This window comes from Miscanthus floridulus, chromosome 1, assembly GCF_019320115.1.
Source record: "Miscanthus floridulus cultivar M001 chromosome 1, ASM1932011v1, whole genome shotgun sequence".
In the NCBI taxonomy this organism is placed as follows: domain Eukaryota; kingdom Viridiplantae; phylum Streptophyta; class Magnoliopsida; order Poales; family Poaceae; genus Miscanthus; species Miscanthus floridulus.
In genome coordinates, this window is record NC_089580.1 from 133,168,716 (window position 1) to 133,192,089 (window position 23,374).

Here is a 23,374-nt window from a genome sequence, read left to right on the forward strand (position 1 = left end):
TTGTACCCCATTCTGAAGGTGGAGTACGACGACCAGCACCGAGCACACATCTTGAGTGACAACGACGCAGAGGTGTCCTTGCCTCCTTTGAGGCCCCGCACTCACACCAGGGCACATCAGTGGGATGAGCGTTATACGCCATACATACGGCGTGCCGACTTCCTCGAGCTTGTCCGTGTTGTCAACCACGGTCTTCTGCCCCTTGACCCAGCACTACTTACTGTAGCTGTAGATAGGTGTGAGTGCATTCTTTGTACGTAAACTTTCTTATAACAAATTGGAGGCAACTAACAGTCATTCTATTCTTATAATAGGTGGAGGCCTGAGACCCACACGTTCCACCTACCTTGTGACGAGATGACCTTGACGTTGTAGGACGTGAAGGCTATTTTAGGCCTTCGGTTGGGGGGACTTCCATTGACAGGGATAGTTGACAACGATCACTGGAGGGAGCTGGTGGCTCAGTTTACTAGTTTTCTTCCACCAGACAACGATGCTTCCAAGAAAAATAAGTGAGTAATTCAAGCCTATTTAATACTTGCATTGCTTTACAGCTGGCATCGGGTCTCATTTTCTTTGATCAATTACAGGAAAAGTTCTGGTGTTTCGTCATCCTAGATCACAGAGCGCTTTGAGTACTTGGACCCACAAGCTGAGGAGGCACAGATCAACAAGTTCGCTCGAGTGTGGCTCTGGCACTTTCTTGGTGCTTTCCTCTTCCCAGACGTCTCAGGCAACACCATCAGCTGGATCTTCCTTGACATACTTCGCTAGCCGTGGGAGAACATAGCGGGGTACAGCTAGGGCAGCGCAGTCCTGGCATGGACATATCGATAGCTATGTGTTGCCTGCCGTCACACCTCAGGACATGCGAACCTTGGAGGTTGCTCCTACCTACTCCAGGTTTGGTGTTGGGAACGATTGCCCGTTGGGAGGCCCCTTAATAATGGTTTACCGGTAAGTACTTTGGTTCATTATATTCTTCCAAGCAGTTAGATATGATGAGATTATTTGTTGCTAATTCATTATCGTGTTCAATGCAGCAATGGAACGGGCATGATACACTCCCTACATCTCTGTATATCTAGATGAAAGCACAGTTAGTTAGAGGGAATGCATGGCGCAAGTACAGGAGTATACGAACGGTCTCGACATCCTGACACAACACCAGGTTACGCTCACTATACTATCATAGCAGTGTCTTCTTCGATGTACACTATATCACAACCTAACACAATTATGAAATTTCAGGTGTTTTGGTGTCCTTGGGATTCTCCGGAGCTCCAGGACTATCTAAGACCTGTCACTAGGAATGAGTCACAAGAGTATCGCTGCGACGTCCCTCTTATTTTCTTCCATGTGGTCGAGATTCACTTGCCCATCCGGGTCTACAGACAGTTTGGAAGAATGACAGGCTACCCACCACCGCTTTACTCCACCAATCAAGTATTGCACGGGTGCGTTATCGATTAATAACAATGCTACAATTCAGAGGTGTGTTTGACACAACTAATATCGTTTTGTTGCAGGTTTGATCGTAGGAAGAGGTACAAGACCAAGGATTGGCGCGTGACACACAACTCGTACATCCATTTATGGCAGACTAGGTAGGGATGAAAACGGATCGGATACGGACGGATATCACCGATATTATATTTGTTTTCATATTTCTGTCCGGATTCGGATTCGAATACGGATAGTGTCAACTATGTCGGATATGATATGATTGGATATCGACATCATAAATATGAGATTTGAGTATTCGGATACGGATATGGTATCGGATGTTGGATATCCGGACTCGGATACGGACATATCTCAACCCCTCTAAACGGATTCGGTTTCGAATACGGTCGAAAAATATCCGTACCATTTTCATCCCTGAGACCAGGGTACCACATGTGGTCCTTGCGGGTCCTCCACATGACCAGCACACCTTCGACGAGTACCTGCGGTGGCTTCACAGGTCTACGAGGACACATATCAAGCCCCCGGACACTAACGTGGCGATTGACGAGGACTCGGAGGAAGATGTCATCGAAGATGTGTACGACGTTACCACTAGGGAGGACACACAGCTACAGAGAGCCCCGCTTCAAAGATATGTGGTAAGATACTTGAATGGTACAATTTGTTATCCTTTTGGTATTAAGTATGTGTACTAAAACTATCCAACTGCGTTTCTGTACCCAGGCGACATAATTGTCAAGGCTGTCCAACGAAGCAGCGTTTCGGCTTCACGAGTCTAGAGGGCAGGGGTCAGGCATTCTCGCGGCTTTTGTGGAGGTAAACATAAACTTGTCCGTTTCGAAAATATTTCTTTATTGTATATGCGTTTGGGTAATGAACTAACTTTAACGCCTATTTATGCAGAAGGTGAAGAAGAGCCGCAGGAAGCTAGCTCAGAAGTTGAGCTGCATGGACACTCCTTATGAGGAACCACCACTCTCCGTGCGGTCGGGTGGCACATCTTCAGCCTCTTTGAGGACACCAGCCGGCTCTTCTCAGCCGATGACGCAGGGTGCCACTTTCGCGGTGCGTACACCACCACATCATAGCGCTAGAAAGGACCCTACAACCGAGGATGAGGAGGAGGACGATGACGACGACGATGAACCCCCGGGCTTCTGCGGACAGTACGGCCAGTGGGACGAATGGCCGCAGGACGAGATCGGCATGTCTCAGCTAGGTGGTGCCCCGTTTGGCACCCAAGGAGCCTCACATGTACTAACAAAGATAGTTTGTTTCAATACGTAGGCTCCATGAACTAACGATCATAAAGAATTACTCCCTCCGTTCCTTAATATAAGCCATATAGATTTCTAAAGAAAATTTCAAAATATAGGTACGTATTAGCTCCCACGTCGATTAGTTTGGAAACCTTTCCACCGTACATAGCACATGCACCAACCAATCCCTTAGATTTAAGAAGCAATCTGATTGGGAGAGAGAAGATGGCCTGATTTTTCTTTTTTTCCTCGGTCTCACGTCCTTCCCCAAGCCGTGCGTTAATATGGGTGCTAAAAACTATATGGCTTATATTAAGGAACGAAGGGAGTATAAGTAATCGTGCGTATCATATACCTGTAGGGTACGACCGTACGCACCGTGGACGTGACCATACCGATATTGGCTATACTCCCAATGTGTTGCCAACAAATCCGAAGAGACAGATACGTCTGAGGGATCCTTACACTCCTGGGTCTTAGTTTGTTTAGGTCAAACGAATATTGGCATCCGAAACTTACGGGGTTATTTGGTTATGTTATGTCAAACTTATGTCAAAACAATGAATATGTTATGTGGTAGCTTGTCAACTTGCTTCTTATTCGTTTCTTTGAGTCGCGGCAGCACTGTCGGCGAGATTAAGTACCCTGAGTTCGGGAACCGGCAGTGCCGGCGTATCTGGACACCGGTGGCAATTTTTTCGTAATTGATTAGTTAAAATGGTGCATAACCGTATTATGAAAGACGAAAAACTAATCATTGGCTTATCAAATTCTCTATTCGACCGTGAAAAAACTCAACAAAATATGGTCGCGACGCGTTTCGATTTTACCATCCAGGTAGCCGGGGCCGGCGGCAGGCGCAGCGGCCAGGTGGTGTGGCTGCTCGTGCGGTATGTTTGGTCCAGCCGCGCCACACAACAGGGCGCGGCACTGCCGCGCCAGGGTCGGTGGCGCGGCAATACCCGCCACGTCAGCGCCCCCCCCCGGCCGGCTCACGCCACGTCAGCCCTGTGCCACGCCACCATGCATGGCGCGGCACAGGCATTTGGCCGCGCCAGGGCAATAGGCGTGGCCAAAAGTGTTAGTTTTAAAAAAAACCGATAGTGTTAGATTTAAAATTATATTTAAAAAGGGGTTAAAATTAAAAAAAAATCGCTTAGGAAGAAACACGACGTCGCCGCCGCCCCGCTCCCGACGAGGCCACAGCCTCCTGCTCTAGCGTTCGAGGTGCTCTTTCTTCCTCCGCATCATCCACTTCGCCTTCTCATCGCCCTTCTATTTCGGCGGCGGCGTGTCGGCCATGGCGGCGTGGCTGCTGTCATCGCGTTTGGCAAGAAGGCGGAGTCATGGCCGACGTCCACATGCTCAGCTCAGCCACTCGTCACTTTGGTCCCGTGCTTAGATCTATGTACGCATCTTCTTTCTAGAATCTCTCTTCTCTTGCTGTAAAGACATTGGTGCCGTAAGATTTATTATCAGCAAAAGGTCCTTCAATTACAAATCAGTCTATCTTTGAATCCAAGCAAAAGAAATTCCTCTGTATGTACTTGTATTGGATAATATGGAACTTGATGCCCCTGTTCTTCATTCCCAGTTTGGGGATATATCATGGCTGAATCGCTTGGAAAGTAGTCACCTTCTAGTCATTATTATGTATTGGACTCTGCATCGTTGTTTCCTACTTGCTTTATTCTCAGTTTTTGAACTGCACAGCTAAGCCCCATGGCAACCCAAGACAGCAGCAGAACTGCAGAACCCATGGAAATCTAAGGCAGAGTGGGTTGGGCTGGGTCGGGTGAAAGTTGATTTGGAGCGGGGTGGGGTGGAATTGCAAAATAATTAATTTGATTCGGAACGGGGTGGGAATTTAACCCATTAGCAGGGCTATGTACAGTTTTTGCTAAAACACTGTAGGAGCATTATACTTATGTGTACTTGTGTGTAGTATAAGGTGTAAAGCAATATACGGAACTTGAAACGTTTAATTGAAACACGAAATGAATGTTACATTGCATGTTGCGTTGTATCACTTCATGTTCTAAACGAATTTTTATTGAACGAAAAGGCTATAGAATGCACATGCGAAACTTTAATAAAGTCGTAGAATAAGCTTTGTAGGTGATGGTGAAATACTCGTGGTCGAGAACGAGAGTCACTAGCTAGCATAGTTGGTAGTTTGGAAATCGAAAGTGACGCGAATCCGAACGAATAACTTAGTCGTTTTTTTAAGTCAGAAAACGGATCGACGAAGCAAGGTTTGGGAATTTTTATCGGAGGATCGGGTCCAGTGGTGGCATGGGTTTAGGGTTCGTTTAGTAGCTTGACATGCCATCTTGTGCGAAAAATAGTTGGTTTAGCGATCGGAGCCTTGAGGTGAGTTTTTGGAACGTTTTAAAAAGCGTGCATGACACGGTTGCTGTGTCTGGGCGTGATCACCGTGCCGTCACTCGGCGTCACCGCGCCGGCTACCCGACACATGCTTCACCGCCGCTGCTGCCGTTGCCGCGCCCTGGTCGCCCGCCCGCGCGTCTGCCACCGCACTGGCCGGCCCTGCCATTGGCCCCGCACAGCAGGTTGCGCCGTCATTGCTGCGCCCTGGCACGCACGCACGCACACCGCCGCGCGGACCAGCACCGCCGTTGCCGCGCACTGGCCGCTCGGCCACCACCATCGTTGCCACGGGCCCGCTGTCCTGGTCAGTACGCTGCCGCCGCTGCGCCGTGTTGCTACCCGCGTTGAGTCGCGTTACGCACTACGGCAAGCCTGGTCGCTCTGCCCTGCCGTCGCGTCCGCCTGCCGCTTCACGCTTGCCTGTGCGGTGCCCTGAGCTCGTGGCCACGTTTGGCTCTGCCCGCACGTCGCCTTGCCGCGCTTGGGAGTGCCGCCTGCCCTTGCCATCACTTTGGCTTGTCAACGCTGCGCTGTTGCCTCCCCTGGCCGGCGCCGTCCACTGCGACGCAGTACTGAGCCACCATCGGCTTGCGGGTTATGGCATTGCGGCCAAGCGCCTTGTGCATGTCTCGATGTTCCCCTTCGCCCGTGCGCGCTTGTGCTTGGAGTCGATGGCCACGTCCCACCACGTCAGCCCCGGGCCAACCTTACCTAACTTCCCTGTTCCTCTATCACCGGGCCGTGCCGAGGCAAGCTCGCAGTGTCGGCCAAATCCATGAAATTGTGTGCGCCTATGGATGGAGTAGAGACCTAGCTACGTGCCGAACACCTCCACTGCTGCTGCTAGCCAGTGTCGATCCCTAATTTGAAGTTCCTTCACCGTCGGTCACTTTAAGACTCCACGGCAGCGCCCGTCTAATTCCCCTAGCCCCGTCCACCTCCGTCCAATTTGTTGGCACGGTACCTTCACCCTGCTCCACTCTATCCTGTGCACACCCCATTTTGCTCTGCTGCTGCCTGCTTAGCGCTGCCGCCGTAGTCGCGCCATCGCCGCCGTCGCGAGGCTTGCCATGCACGCGTGGCTAGGCTCGCTCGGTCAGTCGATGTTGCCCATCCTTGAGCTTGTCCACATTGTATGTGCCTTGGCTCACGGGAACGCGCCCGTCGTCACAGGGAGGAGTCCGCCGCCGTGGATGGAGCTCGGGACAGCATCTCCATTCACCGTCTTGCCTCCCACCGCTTCGAGTTGATGTCGAGGTGAGCATCGGCTCCTTAGATAGGGTTGTGAGGGTCTAGTGTGGCTAGTGTAGCCGCCCGGTGCCAGCGCCGCCACGCCGGTGCCGGGGGACTCGGCCATGGTAAAAGAAGAAAAAGGGGAGAGTGCTAGATGCGAAGACAGTGACTCAACTAAATAGTGTTCGAGTAAGCTTCGTGAATGGAAAAGAAAATGGGGGTTCTTTAGCAAAAGCGCTAGCCGCGCGCGGGCTCCGCCGTGGGCCACGTTCGCGCGCCGCTGCGTGGGCTGCGCCGGGTGCTACATGTGCACGCGGGCGGGACGCCGGAGTGGGCTAAGCCGTTCGCTCGTGGGCCGCGCTGTGAAATCGGTTTTCCAATTTTCCAGTGAATTACAAATGCTTATTCAATTTAGTTTTGAGTTGAACTTTGATAAATTATAGTAAATCTTGTAGATGTCCAAAAATAGTAAAACTAAGTTTGTTAGGTTCACAAAAATGCCATCTATCTATTAGTGTAGTTAGTTTATAGTTAGTTGTGTTAATGATGGGTTCATAAATTCAAACTAGAGAGCTTAGTATTATGTAGATTAATATTTGTAGGAATTTTTGTGGGAAATTGGTGATGGATATAGCTATGAAATGTTTACAGTAGGTTCATTAGATTATTATGTACTTGCTGTAAATTTTGTAGCCCTAGAGTAGTTTAATAAATAGAGTAGCTATTACGCTTGTTTGATCATATATAGAGTAAATCGGTATTAGGAGTAAGAATACCTTTAGTTGCTATGGTAAGGTATGTTATGCTTCATACTTATTAGTAGTAACAGTAGGTAACTTAGTACCATGGTCGGTAGCACTAGCTTAGTAGGTAGATAGATGTATTTTTATTTTAAGAGTTGTTGTTGCCGTATTACTAAATATTATATCATCATTTCATGCATGTAGATCACGAGTTGGTAGAGTTCATGCCCGTGGATGAACAAGATTATGAGGAAGTCATTAAGGAGTACGAGGAGGAGATCCTCGTGCAGGAGGAAGCCTCGGAGCCTTTTGGTGTTGACTTTGCTGACCCGCCGCCTGCTCAAGGCAAACCTTGGTGCATAACCCCTATTTTTAATGATCACTGAATATATATATGATGTGTATTTAAGTTATAGGTATTTTATGGAAACTACATGCATAAAGATATCTACCTATGAGTCCTACTAGTATAGGTCGAGTAGCTACTATGCTCAGGATTTCGGTAGCGTGAGTAACCTGCCGTTACTTGCAATAGGTGATAATTATGATCACTTATGATAAAATGGTGGAAAGGAAAAGTGGTGATCGGGCAGGGATATGGTTTGGGTACTAGTGGGTGTAAGAGGCTCTGTCCTATGGCCAACAGGATATAGCTTGGTTACACTTTTTCCCTGTCTATGTCAATTCAGGACCGGTCGTTGCATAAGGCTCTAGGCAAGTCACAGACTTATTATCTCAAGCACATACTTGGGTATGGGCGTAGGAAAGACTCATTGCTCTCTTGTCGTGGATCCGGCTCTTTCCAGACCGACTGATTAGAGACGGGGATAGTGAAGGTCATTGCACCGCACTGAGTCCGGGACTCAGGAGTGGGGGCTTGGAGACCAAGTTTGGACGGGGACCTAGACACCTAGGACAGGAGAGTGATGGGTTAGTCCTGCTTGTGCCTAGGGTACAAGCGGGGCGTGTGTTTTTGGGGTACTCAGCTGGGGGCATTGATTCATGAATCCTCGACGTTCCGGTACAGCTTGTCTACGGTTTAGCATCGTAGTAAGAACTGAAAGATGGAAGGTGATGAAATAGAACTGATTTCTCAACTCTTGCTTGAAAGTAGAACATGTGCTTACATAGACTGGCTAGCTAATAAATTAATATGGCTATTAATAATAACATACATAAGGACTCACTATTAGTACTGCTTTCTGTAAAAAGGAAACCAACAAACCATAAAGCTCATCATATCCTTTGGAGTCAGAAAATTATTCCCACTAGTCGGATAAGTCTTGCGAGTACATTGTGTACTCAGGGTTTATTTACCCTTATTGTAGGTAATGCATGAGGAGTACCATTGTGTGAAGGATTCTTTTGGTAGGCACAGACAGAATCCTTGCATACTATCAATAGTTGTTTTCTCTATGTTTATCTTCATTCCACCATTTATTATTCCGCACTCTGACATTTGGTAATGTAATAATTGTAAGGTCGAGATGGCGACCAGAGGGGGGTGAATAGTCATTTCTAAAACTTAATCGCATCGGCTAACCAAAACAAGTGTGGAATTAAAACTATCGATATAGCCAAAACTACACCCCTATCTATGTTCTCTAGCACCTCGCTAAGATCCTAATTAAGCAACAAAGGTGCCGGGCTAGCTAGAGCTCACCTAACCAATTCTAGGAGCAAGGTCACACAAACCTATGCCACTAGTACTTCAAGCAATGAGGGAGCTCCAACACATGCTAGTAAGCAAAAGCACAAAGCCAACTAAGCTCACTAGCAATGCTCAATAACAAGGCAACCAATGCCAAATTAGAGAGAGCAAGTACTTAGCTACACAAACTAAGCAATGTGACTAACAAGGTTACACAAACCAAATTAGCCACGTAAGGGAGCTACTTCTATGCTACACAAGCAAGAAGGTAACTAGTGAGCTACACAAACTAACTAATTACAAGAGCAACTACACAAGCATAATGTATATAAAAGTAATAACAAGCTTATGTAAAGGGATTGCAAACCAACGGAAAGAACAAGGTTGACACGATGATTTTCTCCCGAGGTTCACATGCTTGCCAACACGCTACGTCCCCGTTGTGTCGATCGCTCACTTGGTGGTTCGGCGGCTAATTGGCATCACCCGCCAAGCCCGCACATCGGGCACCACAAGAACCTACCCTAAAAGTGAGGGTAGCTCAATGACACGTTCAACTAGAGTTACTCTTCGTGGCTCCCGCGGGGCGAGCACAATGCCCCTCACAAAGCTCTTCTCCGAAGCACCGCACAAGCTTCTTGCGGGCTTCGATGAAGACCACCACCAAGCCATCTAGGAGGTGGCAACCTCCAAGAGTAACAAGCACCACCGGCATGCAACTCGATCACCTAGTGCCACTCGATGCAACCACACGATGCAATCGCACTAGAACCACTCTCTCACACAATCGGATAATCACTATCAAGCATATGTGAGATGGAGGGCTCCCAAGCACTCTCAAGCATGGACACAAAGTCCCCTGAGGTGCTCAGCACAAGCCATGGCCGAGACCACCATCTATTTATAGCCCCATGGGCTAAACTAGCCATTACCCCTTCACTAGGCAAATTTTGGGACGACCGGACGCTCCGGTCAGATCGACCGGACGCACCCTGACAGCGTCCGGTCGCTCTACACCGTCCATGTGTCGCTCTGTGTTCAACCGAAGCCGCCCGATCTCAACGGTTAAGTTGCGACCGGACACTGCACAGTGAATGAACAGACGCTGCTGTGCCTGAGTTCGGTCATTTCCAGAGAGCTCCCCGAGCCGCTGTTTTGCAACCAGACGCGTCCGGTCCACCATGACCGGACATAGACCAGCGTCCGATCAGTTTTGTGCCCGCACACCTAACTCCAGCGCCACCTACATCACCATACGTCAGCTCTGACCAGACGTAGACCCTGAGCGTCTGGTCACTCTTCGCGCCAGCGTCCGATCACAAGACCAAGACTACGCACTCACTGCTGCCATTGACCGGACGCGTTGGTCCTGCCGGGGCCAGCGTCCGATCAGTTCTGCGAAACCCTGTCTTTTCTGTATAGGGTGTCGGTGGCACCATCGGACTGTCCGCACTCTACGGGCGGACACTCCGCCGGTGGAGTTTCGAACCTTTCTCGCCTCTGTTCCATCATCGAGTTGATCCACATCAACTCCAATTTCATCTCCTTTATAAATGTGCCAACACCACCAAGTGTACACCACCATGTGTATGTGTGTTAGCATTTTCACAATCATTTTCCAAAGGATTAGCCACTCAACTTGCCATGCCACTCAATCCTAGCGACGATGTAAAGTTAGATCATTCGAGTGGCACTAGATGACCGATATGCAAACAAGTTTGCCCCTCTTAATAGTACAGCCATCTATCCTAAATCCGGTCATCAACTTCTCTACACACCTATGACCGGTGAAATAAAATATCCTAGGTTATACCTTTGCCTTGCGCATTCCATCCCATCTCCTCCAATATCGATGCAACACATGCACCAACATGATTAACAATAATATGATCCACTTCATATCATCACGTGATCATATTGGTTCATCGATCTTGACTTCACTTGCTTTTCACCGTTGCCTTCGTCCATCGGCGCCAAGTCTTGCTTAAGCTTCACCGCCACGCGGTCCATCACTCCAAAGCCTCCGACTTGCCCTTCACGCTTGCAACCGGTCCATCAAGCCAAGTTATGTCTTGATCTTCTCCACCTTGATCACATGACTCAATGTCATGTCTCATTTGCAATGAGCTCCTTCATCATCACATGTGTGAGCTTTGCAACATCTCCGAGCCATTTTCACCTTCATAGCATATGTTGCTCACACACATGTACATGTGGACTAATCACCTGTGTATCTCATATAAACACAATTAGTCCACCTAGGTTGTCACTCAATTACCAAAACCACACAAGGACCTTTCAATAATGTAATTTTAAGAACTTCGGATGTATGAAATGGATAAGTATCGTAACTCGTTCTCATTATTGGATCCTTGGGAAAAAATATGGATCTTTCGGGCTCTCCCTTGGGGTGTGCCTGACGGATACCGCCTGCTGTAGCTTGCTTTCGGGGTGCTTAGTGTCTGGTGGAAGACGAGCGCCTCCGTAAGTACGTTATTTCGGGCGGTTCTGCCACAGTTGGTACTAAAGCCAATAATGGGTTATGAGTTCATCACTCTTTTTCATGACTTAAAAATTTGACCAACAAAAGTTTTATAAAAAGTAGGATGCGATTAAATTATGTAAATAAGTATAAGCCCTAGCAATATGGTCTATCTAGGATAGCTCTCTTGTCGTGGATCTGACTCTTTTCAGACCGACTGATTGAAGGCGGGGATGGTGGAGGTCCTTGCACCGCACTGAGTTTGGGACTCAGGAGTGGAGGCTTAGAGTCCAAGTTTGGACGAGGACCTGGACACCCAGGACAGGAGGGTGATGGGTTAGTCCTGCTTGTGCCTAGGGTACAAGCGGAGCGTGTGTTTTCGGGGTACCTAGCTGGGGGCATTGATTCACGAATCGTTGGCGTTCCAGTACGGCTTGTCTACGGTTTAGCATCGTAGTAAGAACTAAAAGATGGAAGGTGATGAAATGAAACTGATTGCTCAACTCTTGCTCGAAAGTAGAACAAGTGCTTACATAGACTGGCTAGCTAATAACTTAATACGGCTATTAATAATAACATACATAAGGACTCACTATTAGTACTGCTTTCTGTAAAAAGGAAACCAGCAAACCATAAAGCTCATCATATCCTTTGGAGTCGGAAAATTATTTTCACTAGTCGGATAAGTCATGCGAGTACATTGTGTACTCAGGGTTTATTTACCCCTGTTGTAGGTAATGCATACGGAGTATCATTGTGTGAAGGATTCTTCTGGTGGACACAGATGGAATCCTTGCATACTATCGATAGCTGTTTTCGGACGGTTCTGCCACGGCTACGAACGAGGATTTCGAGAGCGAATTTCTGATAAGGCCGTTGGAGATGTCTCTGAGACTCTGACCCACACCAAATGCAAGTCCGCAAATATATTCCGAGTTCTCCGGGCAGCATAGCATGTGTTGACGTTCAAGCGCTTACTACTAGTCGAGTTACAGGCTGACTACTGCTCGATTGAGCATGATGGGGCTAGCTACTAGAGAGAGGTGCACAAGTTTCCCTACTGCTCGCGCTGGGCACTTTTCAGGACTATTGCTCTGCTAGCCTGCTGGCCTCAGCGTGCTTTGTGCTCGCGCTGGTTCCAGGGATGTCGTGTCCAACTAACAGCAGTAGAGAAATCCAGTGTAATGTATGTATAAAAGTAGCACGAGGCCGGTGCCTTCAATTTTAAAATGGTTCAGAGCTCGGCGCCTTTGTCCTTGGAACCAGGCATGCATCACATACACGCAACATGCTGTGCGCCTTGTCCCAAATAAACACGAAGGCCCAACACAGCAGCGGCCTCACTCATCAAAAAGAGAACAACAGAACACCCACAGCGGAAGTGGGATGGGGACCGGGACACGCATCATCATCCACGCTTCCCCCGCTTTGCAGTGCAATGCCAATGCAATGCAGCAGGCTCGCTCGCAACCTTTTCCGACCCGGCCGTCAGTCACCTGCAGAGAAAGAGAAGAATGAAGCTCGCAAAAGGCCCCTGCTTTTCCGTCGGAAAAGAGCCGAAAGGAGGTGAAGGCCACCTTGTTCCCCACGAGGTGAGGACCCAGCCAAAACTCCAAAAGGCCCCTGCTCTTCCTTCCAACTCGGGCAGTCGCCCACGGTGCTACTAGACGGGCGGCAGGGCGGGTCGATCATATCGCCAGCATTTTGATGGCCAGTCCGTCCTGTCCGCCTTTGCCCCCACTCGCCGTTATCATCACACAGTCCATCGTCGTCGGCTTCAATTCAAAGTGTTTCAAACAGTGGCAAATTGGTGTGTTGCTGCGGAAATACAATTGTCTATATCGCTTAGCTGATAAGCCATGGCTCAAAGTACTGTTGATTGATTCGTTGTGAGAAAAAAATACTGTTTGTTGACTGAAAAAATACGGCTTATAAGCCGAGCGAATACAACCGACGCATCATGAATGGGCTCATGCATGTCAATAGTGGCAAACATTGTAGCAATAAGCAGCCTGTTCGGTTGGCTGATTCGTATCGTTGCTGGTTCGTGAAGAAATACTGCTGGCTGATTTGTGTGAGAGAAAAATACTGTTCCGGCTGAAAATTTACGACCGTTTACGACAAGCCACAGCCAAACGAACGGGCTGAAGTTATCTTTGCTGCAGAACAAACAGCCACTGGTTCGATCGAGTCAGTTTAAAGCTAGCTGTCTCAAACCTTTGTCGTGTCGCCTTAGGCTCCTCGGATTGGTTTATTCTTGTCATGATCTAATTAACTGCGAAACTGCAAGCCGCCATATCGACAAATGTGCTTCCAGGGATACATCGTACACCGTAAACTATTTGATTAGCAGATTCAGAATCGGGCACGAATTGACCCAACACAGGCCAACAAAGATTGTGTCATGCTGGTACAAACTGAGCATGATTGTTCCAAATGGCCGCAATAACAGTGATCATTGTGTGAGTCTGGGGGGGAGAGATCTCTCGGTAAGCCCACTGGATTCCCTGTAATCTCTGTCGCATGATCATGCCACATGTTTTGCTTTGCTTCCATCCATCCGCAGTGCAATCCTGGTTGCCGATTGTCTTCATGTCTTGGCTCCTCGACAATCTGGTCAAGATAGATATATACATATGCTGCCAAACATTAGATCACTCATTCTAACAAAAGTAAATTCAAAGTACGTTGTTAAATTCGTCATTGCTGATAAATAAAATATATATGCGCAACATCCATTGGAATATTTTCGAGGGAATAATCGTGCAGGATAAGAACCCTGGGTGGGGGGGGGGGGGGGGCGGGTTTGGAATTAAAATTCTGCATGGCTCGTCGTAACAATGCGGCGCGAGGTTCTGAAATTCCCATGGTTAGTCTATTACTCTATTTTGCTAACCAAAAGACGAGACAGGAGTCAAAACAGTTGAAACATGTTCTAGAAGGCCATATAACACTCAGTAAGTAATCAGCCTGTGCCGGTTCTAGAAGGCCACCACGTACTAATCCAGACATTGACATGTTACGCGGCTGATACGAAATTCATAAAGACGACGTCTTCTTATGGTATACTGCAGTTTTCCTTGATGTTGATCTTTTTTTAAAAAAAACAAAAAGAGATAGTTCTCTACTGCCATGTGCAGCAATAAAGGATTAAGGAAAGACAATAAAAAGGAAACTAAACACGTTTCCTTATCAAGCTGCTGGTCTCTATTTCTCTTCTAGCCCCATCATAATAGGTAACCATTATTATATACTACATTTTTTATTTAAAAAATGCAATACGCCTAGTTTGTGACTTGCGCAAACAAAACTCTTTTGTGAATTTTTCCATGCTCTTGCAGTCTAGCTAGTAATAGGAAGAATTTTTCAAAATGGAACCTTGAGTAGTGTTGAAGCGGAAGATCAAGAAGTTGAGAAAGATTATGTGAAGGTGGAAATAAACAAATAGATCTTACCTAATTTGTGCAATTCACGAAAAAGGAAAAAGAACATGGTCTTGTGATCACTCGCTGCCTGCCACCACCTGTATTCGAGTACTCTTCGGCTTCACTCTAGATTTCTAGATATAATTATTTGATTTAGCAAAATTACGCGTTTATCTAGAAAGGTGCTTAGATACAAAAAAAAAAATCTTCTTCAGAGGTGACCTAAAAGTGAGGGTCGTTTTGGTTACAAGATTGATCTATTTACAGGTTATTATAGGTTTCTTTGACGCATTCTTGTCTCCTTCACCACCTATGGCTTAGTACAGGTACTTAATACAATTTTCCAACAAAACGATCAACAAACACGTATAAATAGAGCAATTGCATAGTAGAGCCGAGCACAAACACGCCTCCTCGCTCTCGCTTTGCCCGAGCAAGAAACTCAAATGCACAAGCAAACACAACCCATCTCTTGCTCTCTTCCCCCTTCAAACAAAGACAGCAAGAAGCCATCCATGGCGTGCCAGGAAGCTGCGGAAGATCATCTGGCGTCATCGGCGCCCGACGACGACTTCGAGTTCTGCGTACTCTCGTCCGGCGGTCTCGCGCCGGCCGGGGACGACGCGGCGGCCGACATGTGCGTCGCCGACGAGGTCTTCTCCGGCGGCAAGCTCCTCCCGCTCCGCCTCTCCTCGGCGGACGCGTCGTCCGCAGCACTGCTGCTGCTGCGCTCGGACTCGCTGGACGGCGCTGCGACGTCGACGACCACCAGCAGCAGTGGCAGCGGCTTCAGCTCCCGCTCCGTCAGCCGCAGCAGCAGCAGCTGCGTCAGCCGGAGCACGTCGTCCAACAGCGCGTCGTCCTCGGACCACGCGGGCCCCGGCGGCGGCTCGTCGTCCAGCAAAACCGCGTCCTCCGCCGACGCCGCCGTCCCGCCGCGGCGCTCGCTGTCGGGCTCGGGCAGCGTGTTCTACGCGCACCCGAGCCCGTCGCCGCGCCCGCCGCCACGGCGCCCGAGCCGGACATCCGCGCCCGCGGCGGCAGCGCGCCGCAGCACCGGGTCCGCGCCGCCGGCGTCGTGGGGCGTCATACGCCTCGGCGTCGTCGGCGCTCCCGAGGTGTTGTACGCGCCGCGCCCGGCCGAGTACAGGAAACCGGCCGCGCCGAGGAGCGGGAGCCGGAGCGCGAGGTTCGAGTCGGCGCCCGCGGACAAGAAGCTCGCGCTGGGGCTGCTGGGAGCCGGCCTGGTGTGCTCGTGCTCGCCTGACGCCGTCGCGCCGGTGGGCTCGGCGGAGGTGGCGGCGGCGGAGGCGAGGCAGAGGAGGAAGAAAGCGGAAGAGAAGAAGAGAGCGGCGTCGGCGACGGCAACGCAGAGTGGAAAGGGCACTGCTCGGAGGAGCAGGATTCTCGAGTGGCTGGAGGACCTCTCCATTTCCAAGGAGAAGATCGCCGCGTCGTGTAGACTGTAGATAGACAGAGATCGTCGATCTCCTGATTACATTTGTTTTTTCCACATTTTTTTGTTCTTTCATGGCTCCTATTGTATCAGTATCACTATCATCCATGGAAATATTTGCCACTTCCATTTGTTTCCAGCATTCAACAACTCAACTGGTTCAACATCATCAATCAAGCCATCCATGTCCCGTTGAGCAAAGCGCCAAAGCTCTTCGTTTGTTTGTAAAAAAAAAACTACTGCCTCGAGTTCTGTGTGTTGCATTCCTCAATAGTCAATTATCACCTTTGCCTTTTAAAATTTGAAAGTATTATTGCGCGTTTGATTTAGGTCACTCGTAGGACAAGCAACTTGTAGAAATTTGCATGCTCGGGGTGGTGTCATGATAGTAGGATGAGGCTGGGGAGGAACGAAAAAATAAAGCACTGACTTTTTTTTTTTTGACAACATAGAGCACTGACTGGGGCTGTTTAGTTCTCAAAAATTTTTGTGCAGTATCCATCACATCGAATTTTGCGGCACATGCATGGAGTATTAAATGTAGACGAAAAAAAAACTAATTGCATAGTTGAGTGAGAAATCGCGAGACGAAACTTTCGAACCTAATTAGTCCATAATTAAACACTAATTACCAAATTAAAACGAAACTGCTACAGTAACCAAAACCCCAAAAATTTTGGATCTAAACACGCCGTTGGTAGCAGGATAAAATGGGAGCTGCAAAAAGGTTGCTTTCCATGAAGATAGGGGCATGGCCTCATAGAGTCACGGGGAACAAACAAAAGTTTGGTCTACCTTTTCTCGAGCTACCAAGCCAAGAATGGAGCTTAAATTTTTCATGTCTCCAACAAGACCGGTTCTTGAGCTCGGGATGGGGACAATAGCCACGTCATCAATCACCGACCAATTAGTAGTTTTAGGTGGAAAATTGTGTCTGGTACGTCATGCACCTGCTAATTACGGGAATGTAGTATAATTGGACATGCAGGGCAAATAATAATGTACCTTTACGTAATTTGAGTATTGGAGAAATTATATTGCCATGACTGGTCACGCACGACATTTACATCCCAAAATTACCACCTAAATTTTCTCAACTAATTTTATTTTGCTCAGTCTTTTTTTCTCCATACTAGGATCATGCCCGTGCGTTGCAACGGGAACAACCACCTAATCTTAGCTATGCTCACGGAGATCGCCTTATCCATGCCGCCGTTGTCCCACCCGCGACGCCAATATCTGCACGCCGCCAGTTCTCCAAGAGTCAAACCACATATATTTTGATGATAGATAAAGTGCCCGTGCGTTGCAATGAGAAAAAAAATGGCATCATGATTCAAGTTTACGTGGTTTGTACAGTTAAAAAGATACTTTAATTGTGATGTCCACAACTTTATAAAGGATGAACAATTAGAATATATAACTCAAGTTTTTTCCCCATGCTAAGATCTTGTTGCAGCGGGAGAACATGAAGGATTGTCCGTGTGCTGCAAAGATAGATAACACAATAACAAAAGCTATGCATTTAGAAAAGTCAAAACGACTTACAAGTTAAAACAAAGAGAGTAGTAAAGATCTGATCACATGTTTCTGCAATAGAGTAGATCCATGAACAATACAAATTTCAATGAAAACTCCATTCCTCTTGCATAGATTGTCTCACCCTCCTACACCATAAGGAAACTTTTAAATAACATGCCTCTTTGTTCAAATATAAAATTGCTATTTTCTACAAAATAAAGAATTTCAAGGGTTAAATTAATATATAAATGCATAAGGGATGCCACATTTAAGCCATAATTAAATTTGTGATATGGTCATGGAACATTAATCATAGTTGAAAGAATAAACACTTGATTGTGTACATTGCACTCAAATTTATGAAAGTTGCATCTAAAATTCTAAATGGCTAGACTGAATAAGGGAAGTCCATAGAACTTGAACCTAAATCCCTCATGCAACTCGAATATAAACTCTTGTACATGAATGGAGGTAGTGTCCCATACACGTCAGGAACAATATTTGCAAATGCGGGGGAGGCAAAGCGAGCGGGAGTGAAGGGAGCTAGCTTTGACGATTGTTAGGCTTCTTAGGAGTAGAGATAAGACAAGATCCTGACCTTGGCTGCAATAGTGAAAAGAGATTAGAATTCTGAGAAAAATAATGTTAATGAACAAGTGCCCCTCTATAACTACAAAGAGGAATATTTCACCATCTCCTTGAGTATCTTCCAGAATCCTAAGGTGATGCACTGCTAGCAAGCTATATGTGGGGGGTATGACCCCGGATGCCCATGACAGACTATATGAGCTGCGCTCCCAGGGGTGGTCTAGCCCACAAGACGAAGACCTACGGTGCTCGGCACTGCTCGGCGTGTACCGTAAGACATCAAGGGCGATATCCTGAAGATACTACGAGATCTGTTAGGATACGTTCGATCCCATGATTCTTGTAATCTATTATTACTTACCGGTTATCTTCTAGATCTAACCGACTTATAACCCTACCCCCCAGACTATATAAGGCGGGCAGGGACCCCCTCAAAACACACGCAACATCATATCATAGACAATACAAACCAACAGTGATGTAGACTAGGCCCGATCTTCTGAAAGGTATGATAGTGTCGATTGGTGGAGACTCGACGTTCATGATCTAGGCTTCGAACCAAGACTGATTCGGACCCCCACAACCGTTACACCACTGCTCCGTTGGTTATCAACCACGTGAACGCGATTGACCTCGCCGAGAAGGCTTTCCTGCAAGCGAATTGAGAACACAAGAAAGAAAGGAATGAACGTAATCTGAAATTGTAAATAAATATGAGGCTTATAAAAATAAGGAGTTCAAGTCTTTATTCGAAAGGACTAATCGCCACAGGCGAACAAGATCAAGAACTGGGGCCCTAGTTCACAGCAAGCGGCCTTGGCGGCGACAATTGCAGCAAAACGGCGTATGTTTCACGAGGAAATTAAGAACTAAACAAAACCCAAACTCTAAGGAGAGCGACGGCTGCTATTTATAGAGTCTTGGGCATCACCCCCCTGGACGCGCCCCCTAATGGGCCTAAACACGATACACGGTCCAACGGACCAAAAGACGGTGTCACAGCACCCTGACATATTCTGGATGCTGACTTGTTTCGATGATTCCTGTTGATTCCGAAGGTCTTTTGACGTGAAACCACTTGTATTGGCTTCCTTATCAAATTAGCTTTCCAACCATATGTGGATCGTCGAAAACGGAGTCCGGATGCGTCCTGGGTGACCAGTTTAAGACAGACTGGTCCTGGAGCCCGAGATGGGCTCCAACTTCAGTTGGACTGGGCCTCCACCATGAGAAAGATGAATTGGACGCCCATGCTGGTCCTCCTCCTCTCCTTGGCTTGTATGTGATGAAGAAGTGATGTCCTCATCATCCTCCCTTTCTTGAATTGAAGTCGTCCTCGACTGAAGTAGATCGTCTTCTCCATTGGATGACAGCAACGATGGCTCTAGAAGAAGACGTTCATCTTGGCGCCCAATCCTTCGCAAAGGCGGCTGCCATGGTGGCTTCCCTGCTGAGAATTCATCCTCCTCCTGCAAAAGGTTAGTACCAACAAGGGGCATAGCACTAGAAGCAGGACCAAGTGGACATATAGGCGATGTACAAGTTAAAGCATAACAAGGTTCATCATGATCAGCAAGAATAGATTTAAGAGCAAATAAAACTTCTTTCATGTTACTTGATGGTTCATTTGTTGGTTTGCTAAAGTATTTATCATAGCCTTTCTTTTTCTTTTCAGCAAGTTCCTTTTCATATTGCACAATTTCAGCAGGAGTTAAAGGAAGTAAAGCAATGGTCTTTCTCTTAAATATAAAAGTATATCTATTTTGCCTACCATGATGTAGAGCATTATTATCATATTGCCAAGGGCGGCCTAACAAAAGTGAACAAGCTTGTATAGACACGACATCAAAATCAGCATAATCATGGTATGACCCAATAGAAAAATGCACACGAGTAGATTGTGTTATCTTTGCCTTACCACTATTGTTGAACCACTGAACATGATATGAATGTGGAAGAGCACGTGTAGATAAACCAAGAGTCTTGACAAGCTTAGAACTTATCAAGTTATTGCTGCTCCCTCCATCAATTATAGCACGAACACGGAAATTATTGACAATGACGAACATTTGAAACAAATTATGGCGTTATAGCTTGTCTACTGGCTCAACTTGTGTACTTAAAACACGCTGAACAAGGATTGATTTATAGTCTGCAGTGCATGCCACACTATCAATTACCTCATCAGGATCGTCAGCACTATCCGCAAATTTATCTGCATAAAGATCAGTTGCAAGTGCAAATTCATTCTCTTCATCACTAGCACTAGCATACCCACCATCATCAGTAGCAATATATGCGCGTTTGCTGGGGCATTCTTTAGCAATATATCCCATGCCCTTGCAGCGGTGGCACACAACTTTAGAAGAGCTGCTAGAGGAAGGTGTAGCAGATCCACTGGAAAGAGGTGTGATAGGAGAACTCTTCTTTACAGGCGCTGGTGGTGTCTGCACATTAGAAAATTTACTCACCTCGGTTGGACATGAAGGAATGGATGGAGTCGCGGATGGAGTCATGGATCACCTAGGTTGTCGTCCCTGTACTTCCCTTTCAGCTTTAATAGCATAATGATATAATTGGGAAAATCTAGTCCATTATTTATAGTCAAGAACATCCTATATTTCACGACGCAAACCTCTAAAAAATCTAGAACAGTTATCCATATCATCCTCTTGTATGTTACTACGTGCTAGACCAATTAAAAGCTCCTGATAATATTTCTCAACAGTTTTACTACATTGATTTAAACGTTGCAGTTTTAATCGTAGATCACGCTGATAGTATGGAGGAACAAATCTCGATTTCATTCATCGTTTAAGTACAGTCTAGGTTTGAGGTATTTGAGCATTAGCATTAGCATTATTGCAAATATCATTCCACCAGAAAAGAGCAAAACTAGTAAACTCACTAGTAGCAAGTCTAACTCTATATTCTTCAGGTACTTGATGGGAGCTAAATTTTTTATCTACAGCCATCTCCCAATCTAAATATGCTTCAGGATCAGCAGAACCAGAAAAAGAAGGTATCTTAAACTTAGTTTTGGAGAAAGGATCATTATTACCTTGGTTGTTACCTCCCATACCGTGTCGGTTAAAGTTCAACCGATTATGGTTACGTGCATCCTCAGCACGTCGTTGAGCTTTGGCTTCAGCCTCTGCATCACCATCGTCCTCCTCAGAGAGGTCATCATCATCATCTTCAGGACATGGTTCAGGATGTCGTTGTTCAACATCTTCAATCCTCTTGGCCAAATTGGTGATTTGTTGAAGGATCTCATTGAACTTGTCATCAAGAACGGCACGAAGCTCATTCTTAGAAACACAGTCATTAAAATCTGTAGGTGCGTCCTCGTTTTCTTGGCCGCTGCCTCCGGCTTTTCCTGACATGGTTAGTAGAAAGGAAAAGACAACATAAATAGTATTATCTCTACCAACTACTTAGGTTGTGGACAAGAAAAAATAAGGCACTCAACTCTCAAGCGTCTTACCACGGTCTTACAAATGTTCTTACCAAAGCAACAGGCGGTTGAATCGGTCGGTGACTGTGATACCGTTGTAGCTTGAGTGTAACAGTTGCAAGGCAAACATGTACTTGGTTAGAAGAAAGTAGAGCTTGGACATGCATAATATAGTAGCAAGGAATAGGGTTGAAAACGGTCGGGAGCGGTCGGGAAAACACCGTAATCATTCCCGCTCCTGCATTATATGACCGGGAACGGTGGCGGGAACGGGAAAGCCGGACGGGAAAACGAATTCGATATTACGGGATATCAGGAACGGAATACTTCGATCGGGAACGTGTCGATTACGATCGGGAATCGATAACACAAAACGGAAACATCGATATACATGTAACCACTTAAAACAGTTAGCTCGACGCAATAATTGCAACCATGCATTGAAGCATATACGGATGAAACTATGAAAGCAACACAGAATCAGAATGAAGCAACCACACACAGTACATCACAGTTCACAGGCAATGAGGCAACAATCACATAGCACACAAGTCACAGGCTCACAGCCGTACATCACAGTTCACATGCAGGCAAGGCAACCACACACAGGCAATGGTCCAAGTCCAACACTCGACTCACTCACAGTCACAGGCAATGGTCCAGGTCCAACACTCAACTCACAAAGTCACAAGTACAAGTCCAAATTAAAAATAAAACATGCCCAGCTGCCAAGTGCCAACAGCCAAACACACAATAGATGAAGGAGCATAAGCAGACAACACTACATGTCAAAGAAGCCCAGATCATCTCCATGTGGTCCATCTCCTTCGTCATCGCTGTCCGCGACATCGTCGTCCTAAAAAAATAGGAGGCATCAGTGTTGGAAAGAACTGATCCAGCCACACCCAGTTATCAACTAATATGCAAAATCATAGACAAGGGTGAAGCTCTGTCCCTCTGTTATTCTGAATCAAGATATATGCAAAATCATGCTTACTTGATTTCTAAGTTGTGCTTATTTAGATTTCCCAAAAACTCCTAACAATTTGTTTCTTACTTTGAACTTTTCTGCTCAGTTACCAACTCACAGTTCCTTTCCCCTAGATTAGAACTCTAGAGTAAACACTAGTAATCTAGTACACTACACAGCCCCAGCCACATACAACTGCAACATATATATAACAAACAATGTAGCCAAATGACTAGATAACTCAATTGACAATACCTCAATGTTCAGCTTTGAAACAAGGGCCTCAATAACTTCAAGATCACCAACAATAGAACCAATCTTCTTATCTGAAATTCAAAGTAAGCCAAGACTCGTATATCAGCAAACATGATTATGATAAAATATTGTACAACTAAAACTAAGATGCTTTTCTAACCTCTTCTTTCTGCAGCAACCCAATCTTTCATGCATATCAAAGCTTCAACCATTTCAGGGTCAAGGCGGCTACGGAAAGGATCAACAACACGTCCACCAGCGCTAAAAGCAGACTCAGAAGCCACAGTTGAGACTTGTACAGCTAGCAAATCATGAGCTATTTTTGAAAGAATAGGATACTCATCGGTCTGGTTCTTCCACCATGCCAAGATATCAAACTGACCACTGAGCCTCAGAGGCGGATCTGCCATGTACTTGTCCAGCTCATTCATATCATCAGCACCATGCCCACTAGACTCATACAAGAAGTTCTC

General features: G+C 46.7%; 1 protein-coding gene across 1 annotated transcript; it reads left to right on the forward strand.

Moving 5' to 3' along the window:
* Positions 1 to 15,100: 15,100 nt before the first annotated feature.
* Positions 15,101 to 16,211, forward strand: LOC136494003 (uncharacterized). The gene has a single exon (XM_066490144.1). The coding sequence runs from the start codon at positions 15,101 to 15,103 to the stop codon at positions 16,121 to 16,123; it is 1,023 nt and encodes a 340-aa protein (XP_066346241.1). The 3' UTR covers positions 16,124 to 16,211.
* Positions 16,212 to 23,374: the final 7,163 nt, after the last annotated feature.

What these genes read in the sequence shown, in the direction of transcription:
- LOC136494003 (XM_066490144.1), top strand. Translation starts at nt 15,101, where the DNA reads ATGCACAAGCAAACACAACCCATCTCTTGCTCTCTTCCCCCTTCAAAC.